The 17878-nt window shown below is 60.9% G+C and overlaps 1 protein-coding gene and 1 long non-coding RNA gene across 9 annotated transcripts in view; one reads left to right on the forward strand and one right to left on the reverse strand.

Moving 5' to 3' along the window:
* Positions 1-17878, forward strand: part of TNRC18 (trinucleotide repeat containing 18) — an 89982-nt gene that overhangs the window by 25872 nt on the left and 46232 nt on the right. For 4 of the 8 annotated variants that reach the window (XM_061402263.1, XM_061402260.1, XM_061402265.1 and 1 more), the window contains exons 2-8: positions 1629-1784; positions 4192-4317; positions 4764-6503; positions 15048-15150; positions 15395-15600; positions 16131-16277; positions 16752-16942. In XM_061402263.1, coding sequence (XP_061258247.1) covers positions 1629-1784; positions 4192-4317; positions 4764-6503; positions 15048-15150; positions 15395-15600; positions 16131-16277; positions 16752-16942 — 2669 coding nt within the window. The remainder of the gene's footprint in view (positions 1-1628; positions 1785-4191; positions 4318-4763; positions 6504-15047; positions 15151-15394; positions 15601-16130; positions 16278-16751; positions 16943-17878) is intronic. The other 4 variants (XM_061402266.1, XM_061402264.1, XM_061402267.1 and 1 more) reach the window with 4 other exon arrangements.
* On the reverse strand, positions 12220-16822 carry LOC133238786 (uncharacterized). Its single transcript, XR_009733627.1, has 3 exons — positions 16735-16822; positions 14793-14896; positions 12220-14171 (listed from the first exon to the last, which is right to left on the reverse strand). It is a non-coding gene; the product is annotated as an uncharacterized LOC133238786 (long non-coding RNA).

The raw sequence follows: 17878 nt of genomic DNA on the forward strand, positions 1-17878 counted from the left end.
CCGTTGAGCCCTGTGGCAGGCGGGAGCCGTTGGTGGCATCCGGGCCCCAACGCCCTGCCAGGCCTGGGGTGCCGCTGGGCGGGTTTCACAAGCTGGGGCAGGGGCAGGCCCGGGGCAGGAAGAGCCGGGGGCTGATGTAAGCCCTTGCGCAAACCCCTTCCGGAGCCGGCCGCCCGCCTGCCTGCCGAGGAGGAAGCCGGGGCCTGGGCGCCCCGAGGCCCCACTGCCCAGGCTGGGGCCACACGGGCCGCCAGACTGGCCACCATGGCCCTGGGGCCTGAGGGCTTGGCGCTGGAGTCCGGTGAGGGGGCCAGCGGGGCTGGCACTGGGGGGCACCAACGGGGTGGTGGTGACGCCACGTGTGGCCAGAAGGTGTCCTCCGATAGCTCTGGGAGACAGGGAGAAGGCCCTGCCCCTTGCACCCTGGGGGGACGCGGTGGCCGTTCAGGGTGCCCTGTGCCCCCTGGGAGGTGCTGAGGGGGGTCTGCAGGCCCTCGGGGTGGGTTGAGGGCTCAGGTCGGGTGGGGTCTGCAGGCCCCGGGGGCTGGGCTAGGGCCCCTGGGTACCCCGAGTCTTACGTTGCCTGCGTCCCCACCGCCACTTTGCTCTGGGCCGATGTAAACAGCGGGCTTGGAGAGGTTACCTGGGGGGCATACGGGGAGCGCTCATCTCGGATGCCAGAGCTGGCGCTTGGCACCCTCCGTGGGCTGTGCTGCTGTTTATTGTTGTCACCAAGTGCACCCTTCTTGCTTCACCACACTTCTCAAGGGAGGTCTTATTCTCTCCGTTTTGTTGATGAGCAAACCAAGGCCAGGGAAGGGAAGCCACCCGCCCAGGTCTTGTAGGCATCCCCCTGGGCTGTGAGCAGGGGGCCTGCCAGGGTCTCCCCCTAAGGGCGGGTGTGGGACAGGAAGGAGGAGGCCTCCCTGTGGGCCGGGGCGGCAGGGGCGTGGCCGGGGTGGGTGTGGTTTCCACCCTGGCAGGCTGGCTGTCCCGCCTGCCTCCCCTGGAGGGACCCCAGTGGAGGGACCCCTGGGCTCCCTTGCCTGCTGCTCTCATCCCTTCTCCGGCTCACTGGCTCATTCCTGTGGTCCTGGGTTGCCTTAAGAGTCCCTGCTCACAGGTCGTGGGGGTCAGGCATGTCCTATCTCAGCCTCAGCATTCTCATCTGTTAAATGGGCACACTGTTCCTCCCGCACGGGGTTGGCTGAGAGTTGATCCCGGCGCCTGTCCAGGGTTGCCGGGGGTCCTCGGAGGTCCTTCTCCAACTGAACCAGGGGTTCGCCCGGGTCCAGGCACTCAGAACCTGAGTCCCCTGCCACCGCGTCATTCTGTGTCCTCTGGAGGTCCCTGCTCCCACACCCGTTCCCCAGCCCCAACTTAGAGCTGCAGATGGGGAGAACCACACCCCCTCGGCTATGGGAAAGATAACGCCCATCTGCCAAGAGTGTAGGTACTCCAGAGGCACCTGGGGTCTCTTTCTCCAGCCCGGAGTCTTGCTGCGTTGACCCAGGCTGGTCCTAAAGTCCAAGGCGCTGGGGTGGGGCAGGGCGGAGGCGGGGAATTCCGGGCGGTGGGCTGGGCGGCGGGGGCCTGCTGGCTGCCTGACGGCCCCCTTCTCTCTGCAGGCGAGGCCTTCTTGGGCAGCTTTGTGGCCGGCGGGATGGGGCCGGCGGCCTCATCCCATGGGAGCCCGGTGCCCCTGCCCTCTGACCTCTCCTTCCGCTCCCCCACCCCCAGCAACCTGCCCATGGTGCAGCTGTGGGCCGCGCACGCCCACGAAGGTAAGGAGCGAGCCGGGCGGGCGGGCCCGGGCCGCTGTCCCCAGCACTCCCCAGCCTGCCCTCTCCCCTTTGCCCCACCGTCACCCCTCCACGCTGTGTGTGGCCTGCGGGGCCCAGCCCTGAGCCTCCGGCCTCCTCTCTGCGCTTCAAGTGCTCAGCGACAACTCCGGCTGCCGCAGGGCCTTCACACGTGCTGCTCCCTTGCAGCCCCTCACCCCAGCTCACGGGCTTGGCTCACCTCCCCCCGCGCGTTCTCCTACTCGCTTGTGACCACACATTTCATCTGTGTGCTTTTTCATGAAATACCTGTCTTCCCAGCCGGCCGAGCTCCTAGGGCCGGGCCTAGTTTGTTCCGCTCACCGCCGTCCCCCTGGCGCGTAGCTCGACAGTAACTGTAACTGTGGGAGCAGTGGGGCCAGGCACCACTGGGCTCTCTTGCTGCCGTTCTGCAGTGACACCCCTAAACGTGGCTGGGGGGTCTGCCGGTTGGCTTCCTGCCGGGCCTCCCTGGAGCCTCAGTTTCCCCTCTGTCACTGAAAGGATGGGCCTGGGGGTCGCCGCGTTCCTCCCTGCCCTGGGGCTTGGGTGGATTTTACACACTGGGTGCTCACTGGCTCCTGGTGCCTCCTTGGGCATCCTGGGGTGTGCGCCCGGCTCCCAGAAGATCGGGGTCTTGGGAGCAGCTGCTGCAGGTTCAGGCTTTCCTGGGCCTTTCACCGCCCGCTGTCTCCCTGCTTTCTCCTCTGTGCCTCGTCACTGAGCACTTCCGTCACTGTCCTGACTTGTGGGTGCCCCACACAGAGGGGGCCATCCGCCTCTGGGTCTGGGACGCTGGGCAGTCCTTCCGGGCTGGGGTCCCATCTGAGCTTCCTGCTTCCACTAGCCCCGGGGGGTGGGGGTGAGGTGGGGGCTACCTCTGGTGCCTTGTGCTATCTGCTTGCCCCCCTGCTTTCCCTGGGGCTTCCCAAATGGCGCTAGGGGTAAAGAACCCGCCTGCCAATGCAGGCGACATAAGAGACGCAGGTTCAATACCTGGGTCGGGAAGATCCCTTGGAGGAGGGCATGGCAACCCACTCCAGTGTTCTTGCCTGGAGAATTTCATGGAGAGAGGAGCCTAGCAGGCTACATACAGTCCGGAGGGTTGAAAAGGGTCGGATACAACTAAAGCAACTGAGCTCTGCCTTCCCTGACTCCCTTTTCTCCTTTGCCAACAAATACCAGTAACCATAGTAATGATATCGAATGCGCAGTGTGCTTCCGCGGCACAGAGCGCGGCACAGTGGAACCCTTCATCCTCAGAACAAGCCGTGAGGGAGGGACCGTCATGCCCATTTTACAGATGCAAAAGCAGCAGGACAAAGCGCTGTTTCAGTGATGAAATGACCCATATCACGTTCCTCATTGTTTTGTGGTGGTCGTCGGCGTCCTTGCCGTTGGGGCTGCGGGAGGAGAGGCGGGCCCAGTGTGGCCAGGGATACTCTTGCCTTCCTGGCCTTGGAGGGCGTGGCAAGGGGGCGTGGGGGACCCAAGCCCCTCAGGGATTGCCAGTGGGCCCGGGGTCCTGTATCACCCACAGCCCAGGCTGAGAGGCTGCCCCCCAGGGCCTGCCTGCCTCCCTGGCCTTCTGGGCCTCCTTCTCTTGTGTACTCTTTTAGGCCTCTTGTTTCTTTCTCCGTGGCCACTCTTCTGTCTTCTGTGGCCTGTAACTTCCAGCCCTGGTTCTGGGCATCACAGGTGGGAGTGGAGGGGGCTTGAGAGGTTAGGAGGATCCCTGGTAGGAAGAATTCCTTCTTAGCAACACCTGCCTGGGAGACCCAGCAGCTGGAGATTATGCTGGGTAGGCTGAAGTTCAGAGAAGGCAAGCGACCTGCTTGAGTTACACAGGAGAGAAGTTAAACCAGTACACCCTTCAAACAAGGTCCATGTTGGGCTGAGGTTAAGAGCCCTGGTGACCTCAGTTCAAAGGCAGGCTCCTCTTTTAGGGGTGGAGTGGGGAGGGGGCCTTGGGCAAGTGGGCCTTTCTGAGCCTCAGTTTTCTCATCTGTAAAATGGGGACTTTAAGAGTATCTGCCTCATAGAATTTTTTTTTTCCTCCCTGAAATGTGAGTGGGAATTGAACAAAGGCAAAGCAGTTGAAAGGGCTTGGCCTCTGATGAGGACTGCCGCCTGCGCCATCATCATCATCATCGCCCTCCCCTGGATCCAATTTGATTCCCTTCCCGGGGGATTCAGGAGTCCCAGGGGCTGCCTGGGACGGGAAGGAGGCCTGGCGTGCCAGGACTGGGAGGGGGCCGTCCTTGCCGTGGGGAGCTGGGGCTAAACCTCCGCTCCCAGCACCAGGGGGTGGGGCTTGGAAGGAGCCCCCTGGGGGGCACAGGGGTCTCAGCTGTGCCTTTCTCTCTTGCAGGCTTCTCCCACCTGCCCAGTGGGCTGTACCCACCCTACCTCCACCTGAGCCACCTGGAGCCCCCCAGCAGCGGGAGCCCCCTCCTCAGCCAGCTGGGTCAGCCCAGCATTTTCGATACCCAGAAAGGTCAGAGGGCAGGAGTGGTGGGGAGACTTGGGGGTGGGCTGTGGAATGGGGTTGGGGGGAACCACTACCCCAGCACTCCAGACTGCACCCTGGCTGTGTTTCCCAAGCCTCCAGCCCCAGGCTCCCAGGGCCACCCATGGCCTTCTGGGACCTCCTAGCTACTGGGTCCTCATCTTATCCTATTGGGCCCTCTGCGCAGCTCTTAATTCTGGCCTCTCCCCCTTTCACAGATGAGGAGACTGAGGCTCAGAAAGGTTAGTAGGTGGCCGAGATGAGGTTTCAACTTGTTTTTCATCCATTTCTAAAGCTGTCCTGTCCCAAGCCACACTGCAAGCAGTGCATGTTCCTCCTCTGTGCCTCGGGGTCCAGGGTACCCTTCCGGGCCTCCCTTGGCTCTGGACCAGGCAGTGGGGGCATTGGCTCAGGTCTGCGCTCTTTCTTTGCAGATGGCTTCTACCTGCCCGCCCCGGGGGCTCCGGGCGCCCCGGGCACCCTGCACTCTCATGCGGCCTCCTCCAGGACCCCCGGCGGCCACTCCTCGGGCACCTCGACCAAAGGCGCTTCTCGGGAAGGTCCAGCCAAGGAGAGGACGGGCCGAAGCGGGGAGCCGCCCCCCCTGTTCGGCAAGAAGGACCCGCGGGCCCGGGAAGAGGCGGCTGGGCCGCGCGGTGTGGTGGACCTGACCCAAGAGGCAAGGGCGGAAGGCCGCCAGGACCGAGGGCCCCCACGCCTCCTCGAGCGCTTGTCCCCCTTCCTGGCCGAGCCGGGGCCCCTGCGGGCGCCGGGTTCAGCCACCGCCGAGTCGAAGGGCAAAAACCCGCCGCCGCCACTGTCGCTGAGCCTCTGCAACGGCACCGGCACGGGGGACGTGGGGCTCCCCGCATTAATAGCCGAGGGGTCCCGCGGCACCAAGGACATTGCGCGCCAGGACGAGAGCGCGCGGCTGCGGCGCGCAGAGGCCCTGCTACCCGGGCCCTGCCCGTGCCCCTCGCCACTCCCGCCGCCGCCGCCGCCGCCAAGCAAGGGTCCGCCTGCGCCCTCTGCCGCCTCCGGGGCCTTCGCCGCGCCGCAACCCGCCCCCACTGGCGTCTACACCATCTTCCCCGCGGCGGCCGCGCGGGAGCCGGGCCGCGAGCACCGCGTGGTGGCACCCACCTTCGTGCCTTCCGTGGAGGCCTTCGACGAGCGCCCGGGGCCCATCCAGATCGCGTCGCAGGCGCGTGACTCCCGGGCCCGGGAGCGCGAGGTGGGCCGGCCTGGGGTCCTGCAGGGCCCGCCCGGGTCTCCGCGGCCACCCCCGGACCGGCCTGAGAGCCTCCGGGAGAAGAGCTCCGTGATCCGCTCGCTCAAGCGGCCGCCGCCCGCCGACGCCCCACCGGCGCGGGCCGCACGCGCCTCCCCGGACCCCCGGGCCTACCTCCCCGCCAAGGAGCTGCTCAAGCCCGAGGCTGAGCCCCGGCCCTGCGAGCGCGCCCTGCGTGGCCCCGCTGCCACCGCCGCCTCCCAGCAGGCCGCCAAGCTTTTCGGCCTGGAGCCCGGGCGGCCGCCCCCGCCCGCCGGCCCTGAGCATAAGTGGAAACCTTTCGAGCTGGGCAACTTCGCCACCACGCAGATGGCCGTGCTGGCCGCGCAGCACCACCACGCCAGCCGCGCCGAGGAGGAGGCCGCCGCCGCCGCCTCCAAGAAGGCCTACCTGGACCCCGGGGGTGCGCTGCCCCGCGCTGTGGCCACCTGCGCCAGGCCAGGTGCCGACATCCATGCCGCGGCCCACGGGCCTGGAGAGGCCTCCGCCATGCAGAGCCTCATCAAGTACAGCGGCAGCTTCGCCCGCGAGGCCGTGACCGTGCGCCCAGGCGGCTGTGGCAAGAAGAGCCCCTTCGGAGGCCTGGGCACCATGAAACCCGAGCCGGCGCCCACAGCTGCCCCGCGCGCCCAGACGCGCCTCCCGCACCCGGGGGGCCCTGCAGCATCCAGCGGCCGACAGCTGAAGCGTGACCCGGAGAGGCCCGAGAGCGCCAAGGCCTTCGGCCGCGAGGGCTCCGGGGCCCAGGGTGAGGTGGAAGTGCGACACCCGCCTGTGGGCATTGCTGTGGCCGTGGCCCGGCAGAAGGACAGTGGCGGCAGTGGCCGGCTGGCACCTGGGCTGGCGGACCAGGAGCGGTCCCTGTCGCTGAGCAACGTCAAAGGTGAGTCCTGGGTCCCACCCCCACCCCCTGCACCTTTAATTCCCCTTCACCTCCCCACCTCTGCGCTCCTTTCTGCTTGCCGCCCCCCCCACACAGACACTCTTCCCTCCCAACCGGCCTGGTTCTCTATTTGTCCTTTATTCCCCTTGTGGGCTATGACTGCTATTTAGGGTTTATTGCTTCTTCTGTTACGCACGTAGAAGAATGTGTAAAATGCAGGAAAGGAGAGGGAAGTAAAGGGACCGTTAGATTTGTTTCCATGACCCTGAACACCTAGAGATCTGCCAGATTCATTTTCCCATCTGATCTGCAGAGCTCCCCTTGCACTGTGATCTTGGGTTCTGCGTTTTTTTTTTTGCCCAGGTAGGTAGGCTCTTGCTGTTGGAAACTGTAAGTAGTGGTTTTGATGGCCCCTGTTGTTCTGTCCAGAGCACTCACCATAGCTACCTTTGCCATTCCCTAGTGGCGTTTCAGCTTTCGCTCTGATGTTTTTGTGTTTAGGAAGTGGCTCTGAATATTTTTGTGCATTGCGCCTCCCTGATATTTTGAGTCATTTTCTAAGAATAGATTCCGACGAATAGATTAGCTTTAAGCTTTCAATTCTAAGTCCTTGAGGGAGGTAATCGTGCCTTACTTACCTAGTTCTGTGTTCCCAATACCTAGCGTGGGGCCTGGCGCATAGTAGGTGTCTGATACGTGGGGGAATGGGTGACTGAGTGTGACCCCTGGAAGCCAGGGACCCCCGGCGTCCCTGTGGTATCGACAATGGATGCCTTTGTGACTTCTTAGGTGGTTAGAGATTTCTTTATGTTTGTTTGAACTCTTTCATTTTAGACTACTCAGAGTTGTGTTTTACTAAAAAAACAAATGTCCTTAAGCTGGGTAGGGAGTAATGGTACATTTCTCTTAATTACTGGTGAAGCTGAATATCTTGTCCGAAGGGGGTTGATTGGTTACATTTAGTTTTGTCCCTTGCATATTTTCCCAGTTGGATTCCTTCCTGGAATTTTGCATAGTTGATACTTACGGCATTTTGGTTGGAACTCTGGGCTTGGGCTGCCCAGAGAGAGCCCAAGTGAAAGTGAAGTCGCTCAGTTGTGTCCGACTCTTTGCGACCCCATGGACTGTAGCCTGCCAGGCTCCTCTGTCCATGGGATTTTCCAGACAAGGGTACTGGAGTGGGTTGCTATTTCCTTCTCCAGGGGATCTTCCCAACCCAGGGATCGTAATCAGGTCTCCCGCATTGCGGGCAGATGCTTTACCATCTGAGCCACCAGGGAAGCAAAGAGAGAGCCCAGCGTTGAGCCAAAGGCCCCACCTGCAGGTTGGGCGCCGAGGCCGCTCTGCTACCCCAGGTGCGTCAGTGTGTGGAGGTGCGGGCATGGCCGGCCGGGGCCAGAGCCCTGGAAGGCTCAGAGCCGGTGACGCTCAGGGAGCCTTTGTTAAAGGACCGACTGAAGCCGTGGATCTGCGTGGAGCACCCTGCCTGGAGCCAGAGGCTGCCCTCAGACCCCAGGAGCTCACGAGGCCTTGCCTTACTTAGTCTGCAGTCGAGAGTCTGGGTGTCATCCCTTGGCTTGGAGGTGGCTGGGTGGCTGGTGGACAAGCCCTCTTACTAGGTAGATCCTTCTGGGAGAGAAAAGACCTTTTGGGGGTCCTTTTTGTAGAAGAATGCTCATGAGAAACGATCCCTCCTGCTGGGATCACTTCCTGATACCTAGCTTGCCTGTCTCTGCCCCAGGGATCTGCGTCTGTGGTTGTGACTGTGTGTGCACGAATGTGTCTGAGGGAATGTGTGTGTGTGTAAGAGTATAGGTGAGAATGTGTCAGAGAGTGTAGGTGAGAATCTGTGTGTTTAAGTGTGTGTATGTGAGAATGTTTGTGTATGAGGGAACGTGTGTGAGAGAGAGAATGTGCATGAGGAGACGTGAGTGTGAGAATGTGTATGAGGAAATGTGTGTGTGTGAGTGTATGAGGAAATGTGTGTGTGTGTGAGAATGTATGAGGGCATGTGTTTGTAAGAGAGTATAGGTGAGAATGTGTAAGAGTGTAGATGAGAATGTGCATGTGTGTGTGTGAGAGAATGTGTATGAGGAAATGTGTGTATGTGTGAGTGTAGGTGGGAATGTGTCAGAGAGTGTAGGTGAGAATGTGTGTGTGTATGAGTGTAGGTGAGAATGTGTGTGTGTAAGAATGTGTATGAGGGAATGTGTGTGTGAGAATGCGTATGAGAGAATGTGTATGAGGGAATGTGTGTGTGAGAGTGTAGGTGAGAATGTGTGTGTGTAAGAATGTATGAAGAAATGTGTGTGTGAGAATGCGTATGAGAGAATGTGTATGAGGGAATGTGTGTGTGAGTGTGTATGTGAGAATGTGTATGAGGAAATGTGTGTGAGAGTGTAGGTGAGAATGTGTGTGTGTAAGAATGTGTATGAAGGAATGTGTGTGTGAGAATGCGTATGAGAATGTGTATGAGGGAATGTGTGTGTGAGAATGCATATGAGAATGTGTATGAGGAAATTGTGTAAGAGTGTAGGTGAGAATGTGTGTGTGTAAGAATGTGTATGAGGGAATGTGTGTGTGAGAATGCGTATGAGAGAATGTGTATGAGGGAATGTGTGTGTGAGTGTGTATGTGAGAATGTGTATGAGGAAATGTGTGTGAGAGTGTAGGTGAGAATGTGTATGTGTGAGAATGTGTATGAAGAAATGTGTGTGTGTGTAAGAGAGTGTAGGTGAGAATGTGTCAGAGTGTAGGTGAGAATGTGTGTGTGTAAGAATGTGTATGAAGGAATGTGTGTGTGAGAATGCATATGAGAATGTGTATGAGGGAATGTGTGTGTGAGAATGCATATGAGAATGTGTATGAGGGAATGTGTGTGTGAGTGTGTATGTGAGAATGTGTATGAGGAAATGTGTGTGAGAGTGTAGGTGAGAATGTGTGTGTGTAAGAATGTGTATGAGGGAATGTGTGTGTGAGAATGCATATGAGAATGTGTATGAGGAAATTGTGTGAGAGTGTAGGTGAGAATGTGTGTGTGTAAGAATGTGTATGAGGGAATGTGTGTGTGAGAATGCGTATGAGAGAATGTGTATGAGGGAATGTGTGTGTGAGTGTGTATGTGAGAATGTGTATGAGGAAATGTGTGTGAGAGTGTAGGTGAGAATGTGTGTGTGTGAGAATGTGTATGAAGAAATGTGTGTGTGTGTAAGAGTGTAAGTGAGAATGTGTCAGAGAGTGTAGGTGAGAATGTGTGTGTGTGAGAATGTGTATGAAGGAATGTGTATGTGAGAACGCGTATGAGAGAATGTGTATGAGAGAATGTGTGTGTGAGTGTGTATGTGAGAATATGTATGAGGGAATGTGTGTGAGAATGCGTATGAGAGAATGCGTATGAAGAAATGTGTGTGTGTGTGTAAGAGAGTGTAGGTGAGAATGTGTCAGAGAGTGTAGGTGAGAATGTGTGTGTTTAAGCGTGCGTATGAGTGTGAGAGTGAGTGGGAGCCGAGAGCAAGGAGGGGACAGTCTGGGGACGCAGCTTTCAGGAATCTTGGGGCTGAGGCTGTTTTCCTGTTTCCTGACTACAGTTGGAAAGTAGGTGATTGGAACCTTGATGTGAAAAAAGGTGAAAATGTTGATCGCTCAGTCGTGTCTGACACTTTGCGACCCCATGGACTGTATAGCCCACCAGGCTCCTCTGTCCCTAGGATTCTCCAGGCAAGAACACTGGTGTGGGTTGCCATTCCCGACCCGGGGTGGAACCAGGGTCTCCTGCATTGCAGGCAGATTTTTTACTGACTGAGCCACCAACTTTCCTCAAAGAGAAGTCCCCGTAAGAAGTGGGTTTTCCCCTACTCTGGATGGCCTCAAGGGAGGAAGGAGCTGGCACCACTCTGACTGAACCGTAGTTGTCAGCCAGGCGCTGCTGGGTCCTCCCAGCCTCCTGGCTCTTCCTGGGGAGTGAGCCCTTTCCCTGGCAGTGGGTTCAAGTCTAGGCTCTGCCTCTTGCAGCGGTGTGCCCTTGAACCAGAGGCCTAAGCCCCCCAAGCCCTGGTGTCCACGTTCACTGCGTGGCGCTAGGAGGGCTGCCTCATTCCCTGGCTCCAGGTGGGCTGATGGGCACGCAGTAGGTGCTTCATACACGGGTCTACCTTTTCTCTGCTCATATTCAGAGTCTTCAAGGCTCAGAGTTTCTGCCCTAAGCCTGAGATCTTTTTTGACAAATGTCCCGAGTGGGCTCATTCAGGGTCTGGTCTGGCTACTGGGATCTCGGACCCTGAGATGGATGAAGGATGGGCCTCGTGTACGCCTGTGAGCTCCAGACAGCGGGCCCGATGCTCGAGAGGCCAGCAGACCAGCACTGTCCCTGCCATTTAGCTGGGGGCGGGTGCAGGCAGGCCCACGTAGCCCTGGCCAACGTCTCCTCCCACAGCCCCCCAGCGGAGGATCTGTTCATCCCCCAGCTTCCAGACGGGAGAGCAGGGCCTGTGGAGGTGGAGTGACACACCCTGGGTCACTCGGGCTAGAACAGGCGGGCTGAGCTTGAACCTGAAGCCCAGGGCTGTGCCTCCCGCCTCTCCCCCTTGCCTGTTGTCAACTCTGTGGTGGTGTAAAACTGGGGACCAGATCTGGGGGGCTGTGATGGTGCTCCCCGAACCCTGCTCCACTGTCCATGTCACCCAGCAGAGCCGGGGTCACACTGGCTGTAAGCTGTGGTGTTGACCCCAGACTTGAACGGGCGTGGGGTCAGCCGGAGCTGTGGAAATGTGCAGATGGGAGTCCAGGAGGAGGTTGCCATGGCAACCGGGCCTCAGCCTGGGCAATAATGGCTGGGATTAGAGGCTATGACCCACGGAGAAGCTGTCACTGCTGGGGACGCGGGCCCCGGGGCGGGGCTGCAGACAGGCAATGGCTGTGGGGCTGCCGTTTCCCCGGCGCTCACCCTGTGCAGGCTCTCTGCTTGGGGGCCGTGCACCTGCATGGGGGGGCGGCCGGACAACTCACTCAGACCCCAGTGCCAGCTGGGCCCCTCCTCAGCAGTCAGGAGTGTGACCTGGGCAGTGCCTCTACCTGTCTGTGCCCGGTTTCCTCATCTGAGGTGGCTGGTGTGAGGGCTGGAAGTCCTCTCCTGGGTTGATGACTGGATGAATGTGTGCACGGAGCGGCCCTCGGACCCTGCTAGGCACAGGCGTGACTTGAAAATCACCAGAGCTCAGGCCTCGAGGGCTGGGGAGGACGGGGTCTTCTGTGTGTGTGGGACCTTGGGCTTGGCTCCCCTCTGCCCCACACATGTGCCTCTTGGAGGAACTGGCCCCCGCCAACCTGAGCTCAGCAGAGACAAGCCAAGGGCCCTCTTGGTTTGCTTGTTCGCAGGCGGTTTTCAAAGCCTTAGTCAGGTCACGTCTCATCCCTGCTCAGCACTTCCTCTGGCTTCTCCTTTCACCTTGGACGGAGTCTCAACCACATTCCCTTCCACGGCCCACAAGGCCCTGAGTGCGGTCTGCACCCCGCCCTTCCCCTGCCTGCTTTCTTCCTTGGCATTCCCACCCTGATGAGGCAGGCACACTCCTGCCTGAGGGCCTCTGCACCTGCTGCTTGTTCTCTCTGCATCGCCCTCTAGATGTTCTCACGAGTTCGTTCATTTGCACTCCCCATGTATATGCTGAGTGCCTTCCTGTGTCAGGCGTTGTGTAAGGGGAGAGGTAGATACCTCGGAGTGGGACTGCTCAAGCCAGAGCAGTGCACTGTCTGATGGAGGAGACGGACGATGAATAACCAACAGGCAGAGTGGCTGTGTGATGTTCTCAGTGTAGTGAGGGAGACAAATAAGGGAGCATGATAGAGGAGAGGTGGTCTGGGAGGGCTTCCTGGAGGAGGTAGCATACGAGCTGAGGTCTTCCTGGGGAGACTGAGTACTGCAGGGGCCGGGCACGAGCACTCTAGGTGGAGGGAACAGTGTGGTTTGAGTCAGCTGGGGGTGCACTGGACAGGACAGCTGGGCAGCCTGGCACTCGGTAGGAGGGACAGGGTGAGCAGGGGTTAGAGGGAACAGTTGACGCAGGAGGTCGGGGTGGTGCCCGGGCTGCGGTGGTGGAGGGCATGTCACATTTCTTTGGACACCAGCTGAATTTGGAGGGAGCGGTCTGGGGCTCTGGCCTGAGGGACCCTGCAGGTGGTGGCTTCTCCAAGCTGGGCTGGCCTGCGTGCGGGCTTCTGGTGGGGCCTGCAGTGGGAAGCCCCTGAGGCCTGTGCAGTGACCACCAGGGCGGTGGAGAGGAGTCAGGCCTGAGGACTGAGCTCTTGGGGACAGGCCACACTCCAGGCACGTGACCCTTCTGGGAGCACCAGGAGCTCTTTGCCAAAGCCTGTCCCCCAGTGCAGCGTGGCCCCGTAGATGGAGGGCCCTTGGGGTGTCTGTGGGCCTGGGAGGCCCTCCCCTGGGAGAAGGCGTGTGCTCTGGTTTCTCAGTCCAGCCGCAGGACTCTGAGTGGCCCTGCCCAGAAGTGTGGCCGCCCTTTAGGGCCTCATTCCTGAGGTGGGGCCTGTGAGGAGGGCCCCTTCCAGCCCTTGGTGAAGGGGGTGGGCGGGAGGGTGGGCGCAGGGTACCCTTTGACTTGGGAACCGCACTGACTCTGGCGGCCTGGGTATCCTGGCTGGGTCTCACCTTCTCTCCCACCGCCCACCTTTCCCCTCTGCTTCCCAGCCTCCTGCCACGAGCTGGGCACAGTCATGGGGCCTGGGCGCTGGCACAAACAGAGGGTCTGCTCTGGCCCTGTGTGGAGTGAGGTGGTGGGTGGCCTGGGACTCGCGTCTGTGACCCACAGGGGCCAGATGGGAAAGACTTCTTCACTCATTCTCACCCCGCCTGCCTAGTGCCCCAGCTCACTGGTTCTTCTCTCCTTAACCGTGCATGCAGCTTCCTCGTTGCCCCAGGGGCTTCTGGAACCTCCTGGGCCTGCCCCTGGTGCCCCCCAGCCCGTCTCCAGCTGTCTTTTGAGGCGTATCCCTTCCCCGACCTGCTTGGTCCATCGGGCATATGGGCTCATGGCTGTTCCTCCCTGCCCACTCGCCTCCTGTTCCCAGCGGTGGGCTCCCACCTTCCTGAAAGGAAAGCTCCTCCTGGGGAACAGTTCTCAGGAGATCTTTGGGAGTTCCTGGTGTTGAGGGTGCAGGAGGGAAGAAACGAGGGGAGAAGCCAACGGCAGTATGCCAGGTTGGATCCCTGTCCCCGGGGGCTGTGTGGGGCTGGGGGGCCTGCTGGTGGATCCTGGAGAGGGGACCGGGACACTTGTCTGCAGCAGAGTAGTAAATGACAAGGTCCACGTGCTGGCGGGCCTGGGGGCGGCTTCCTCCCTGAGCGTATCTCTGGAGCTCCGGGTGGGTGGACGCTGGCCCCAGGGCAGCTGATCCTAGGGAAGGAATTAGTCCAGCCTCAGTGGGTTTCTTTTTTATTTTTGGTTGCCGCACATGGACTTAATCTTGAGTTGTTACTACTGGGGGCTTCTCTCTAGTTGCAGCACACCGACCTCTCGCTGCTGTCGTCTCTCTTGTTGCAGAGCACGGACTCTAGTGTGCACGTGGGCTCGGTAGTTGGGGCTCTTGGGCTCTGGAGCATAAGGGCTCAGTAGCTGTGGTGCAAGGGCTTCGCTGCCTGGTGCCGTGTGGGATCTGCCCGGCCCAGGGATAAAACCCACGTCCCCCGTGTTGGCAGGTGTATTCTTTACCTCTGAACCACCAGCAAAGTCCTTGGTTTCTCTTTTGAGAAAAGTCTCGGCTGCTGGCTGAGTGGTCTCTGCCGCTAGTGGCCGTACCTGCCTCCTGGGCCCTGGCCTGCCTCCGCAACTGTGCACGCTCTAAATTTTGGCTCATGGTGTAGAAGATAACCCGGGGATGAGGGGCTGGGGAAGGTGGCGAGCGAGGAGGGCTGAGCTCTTGTGCAATTGGTCAGGGCTTTGGGCGGGGTGGAGAGCCCAGGGGAGGTGCAGCGGGACCAGCTGTGGGGGGTTGGGGGTGCCTCCTGGGCACCAGGGCCGAGATGGGCCAGTTGGGGGGCAGCTCCCCCTCCAGTCGCCACCCCCCCGTCCCGCCCCACGCACGTAGGGTTCTCCAGTTTCAGTTTTCCGACTTGATTTTGAAGAGACCAGCCACACGTGTGCAACCGCCGCAACCATGGCGGGGCCTCCGGGTGGCGGCTGGCTCCCTGTGACCCGGGCTTGGCTCTGCGTCTGCATAGCAACCGCTTTTTTGGGTTGTGGCTTTCCCTCGTCTTGACCCGCCCCCAGCACCTACCTATCCGGCACTAAAGGAGGAACCCTGTCCGCGAGTGCTGCTCGGTTCATCCTGGGTTACGGCACCATCTGTTTTACAGCGTTTTCCTGCAGCTTCCCGGTTACCTGGGAGAGTTACAGGTGGGCTCTATGAGGGTGGTGGAGGGTCGTTTCTGGGCGCAGAGGACGTCTGGCCAGGGTGAGGGACCCGCTCAGATGCTGAGGGCTTGCTGGGGGCTCTGAGTCGGGCTCACTTCCTGCCCTCCCACCCACCCAGGGCACGGCCGAGCCGACGAGGACTGTGGCGATGACCGGGCCAGGCACCGCGAGGAGAGGCTGCTGGGGGCGCGGCTGGACCGAGACCAGGAGAAGCTGCTCAGGTGAGGCCTGGGGGGCCCCCTGGGGTGGGGTGGGTGGCCCTACGTGGGTGTAGGGTGGTCCTGAGCGTGTGGGACCCCTCCCGAGGAAGGCCCGGGGCCCCTTCTGGTGAGCCCCAGCCAGCTTTTCTGCCCCTGGGTGCCGAGCAGTGGCTTGATGTCCACCGGTCCCTTGGGGCGCCCCTTTTTTTGTCCCCCTCGTCCTGGGGCCGTCCCAGACTCACCGATGCCTCCACTCCCCTTCCAGAGAAAGCAAGGAGCTGGCAGACCTGGCCCGCCTGCACCCCACCAGCTGTGCTGCTAACGGCCTGAACCCCAACCTCATGGTGACCGGGGGCCCAGCGCTGGCGGGCTCCGGTCGCTGGTCCACCGACCCTGCGGCCCACCTGGCCACTCACCCCTGGCTGCCCCGCTCGGGTAGCACATCCATGTGGCTCGCTGGACACCCCTATGGTGAGTGGGGGGTGGGGATAGCGGAGGCCTGAGTGTCTCCGTTGGAGCACGGTGCTGGGGGCTGGTGTAGGGTGGGACCCCTCCTTTCATCCCCGTAGTTCACCTCTCTTGCTTGTCCGGAGCGGGAAAGTGTTAGTTGCCCAGTCGTGTCCGACTCTTGTGACCCTGTGGACTGTAGCCCACCAGGCTCCCTTGTTCGTGGGATTTCCCAGGCAAAAATACGGGAATGGGGTTGTCATTTCTTTCTCTGGGGGATCTTCCTGACCCAGGGATTGAACCCAGGTCTCCTGCATTGCAGGCAGATTCTTTGCCATTTGAACCTCCAGGGAAGCCCAAGCAGGATCATTATTGATGGCCGTAGCCTCGTGGGGTTCTCTGCCAGGCCTGTTGGTGGACAGTGGTCAGAAGGGGTGATGGGGGAGGTTCACAGCCAGCCAGCTCTTATCCTTGGCTTCCTCCGTGAAGACCCAGGAAGAGAAGGGGAGTGGGGAGTGGCCCCCAGCACTGACTTGGGCCTGGGTCTCTCCTAGGCTTGGGCCCCCCTTCTCTGCACCAGGGCATGACACCTGCCTTTCCGCCTGGCCTGGGGGGCTCCCTGCCTTCAGCCTACCAGTTTGTCAGGGACCCCCAGTCGGGCCAGCTGGTGGTCATTCCCAGCGACCACCTGCCTCACTTTGGTAAGTGGTGGTCGGTGGTTGGGGGCAGGGGCTGTGATGGCCTCATACAGTGAGACTGTCCCAAATGCCATGGGCCTCCTGTGGTGGGGAGGGGGTGTCCACGCCGCAGAATGGGGTGGGGGTGTCACGGAGCCACAAGGGTCCTTGTTCTGATGAGTTCCTACCCAGAAAGCCCATGTGGAGAACCCAGGCAGGGCTGCCCGGGCGGGGGGCCTGGACTCCGCCTTGGTGCCCCCAGCCCTCAGGAATCCAGTTTGCAGAGCACTGGGTGTAGTGGGAGGAGGTGTGGAGTTGCCACGTTGGCCACTCCCACTGTGTGGCCTCGGGGCCCCCAGGAAGCACCCAGAGGCCCAGCTGAGCCCGTTCCACCCCTGTGAGCACGCAGTCCCTCTCTGGGCCTCGGCTTCCCTGTCTGTGAAGTGGGGTGACAGGAGTTGGGAGCTGGGTGCAGCCTTACGGTCTTCTTGCCCGCAGCGGAGCTGATGGAGCGGGCCGCCGTGCCGCCCCTCTGGCCCGCCCTGTACCCGCCGGGCCGCAGCTCCCTGCACCACGCCCAGCAGCTGCAGCTCTTCTCGCAGCAGCACTTCCTGCGGCAGCAGGAATTCCTCTACCTGCAGCAGCAGGCGGCCCAGGCCCTGGAGCTGCAGAGGAGCGCCCAGCTAGTGGTGAGTTGGGGTGGGGGCCGTGGAGACCCTTCCCGGAGCCCCCTCCCATTGACGGCGAGGCAGAGGGGTCAGCCGGCAGACAGTCCAGTTCTGGACTGGGAGGGAGAAATGAGAGGCTGATGGTCAGGGAGGGCCCCCCGAAGGAGGTGACGTCTGTCCAGAGACCTGAAGAAGTCGGTTGTGGAGGAGCCGTCTGGCCAGAGGGGATGGGGTGAGCAAGCCCGAGAGGCAGACAGAGCCTGGCAGGGCTGGGGAGCCATGGGGAAACCAAGGCAGGAGAGGTGGCCCCTCCTGTGGGTGGGAGGTGTTTGCCTGGGGGCTGAGGGGATCCCAGTGGGCTCCTGCCGTCTCTTGAGCCCCGCCTGGCCCGGCCGGGCACTGGGCGGCCTGGGCCTCCCTCTCGGCCAGGGCTGGCCTCTGCCCGCGTTGCTGGTCCCGTAAGATGGCGACACTCGGTGCCCCCCGTGTGGGTGGACTCCCCGAAGCCCACAGCCCTCCTGCCTTCTCGAAGGTGTTCCTGGGCGCTTGTCCTCTGCCCGGCCGCGTCTCTCCTTTTTCGTGCGGCAGCCGCTCTGAAGGAGTCACAGAGACGACGTACGGAGAAAGGGGCCTGGTTTTGAAGCTTTTAGTTCTGCCGTGGCTGACTGAGTGCCTTCGGGCGAGTGAATTCACCTCTGTGGGCTCCAGGTTTCCTCCTGTGGAAATGGAGCGGCTGTAATTTCTGTGTCATCGAGTTCTTTATTGAGATTTCACAGCGGTGAGGGTGGGGGGCTTGGAGCCCTTCTTCATGGTGTTTTTGTGTACGGGCAGCCCGCTGGGCCTGGGCTGATTTTGAGCCGTTTCCTCACAGCCCAGGAGGCTCACTGTCGGAGATGTTTGAGACCTCGCTGTGATAAGGCAGGAGAGGGCTCTCAGGTAGTGAATCCTCCATGCAGG

This window comes from Bos javanicus, chromosome 25, assembly GCF_032452875.1.
Source record: "Bos javanicus breed banteng chromosome 25, ARS-OSU_banteng_1.0, whole genome shotgun sequence".
Classification (NCBI taxonomy): Eukaryota; Metazoa; Chordata; class Mammalia; order Artiodactyla; family Bovidae; genus Bos; species Bos javanicus.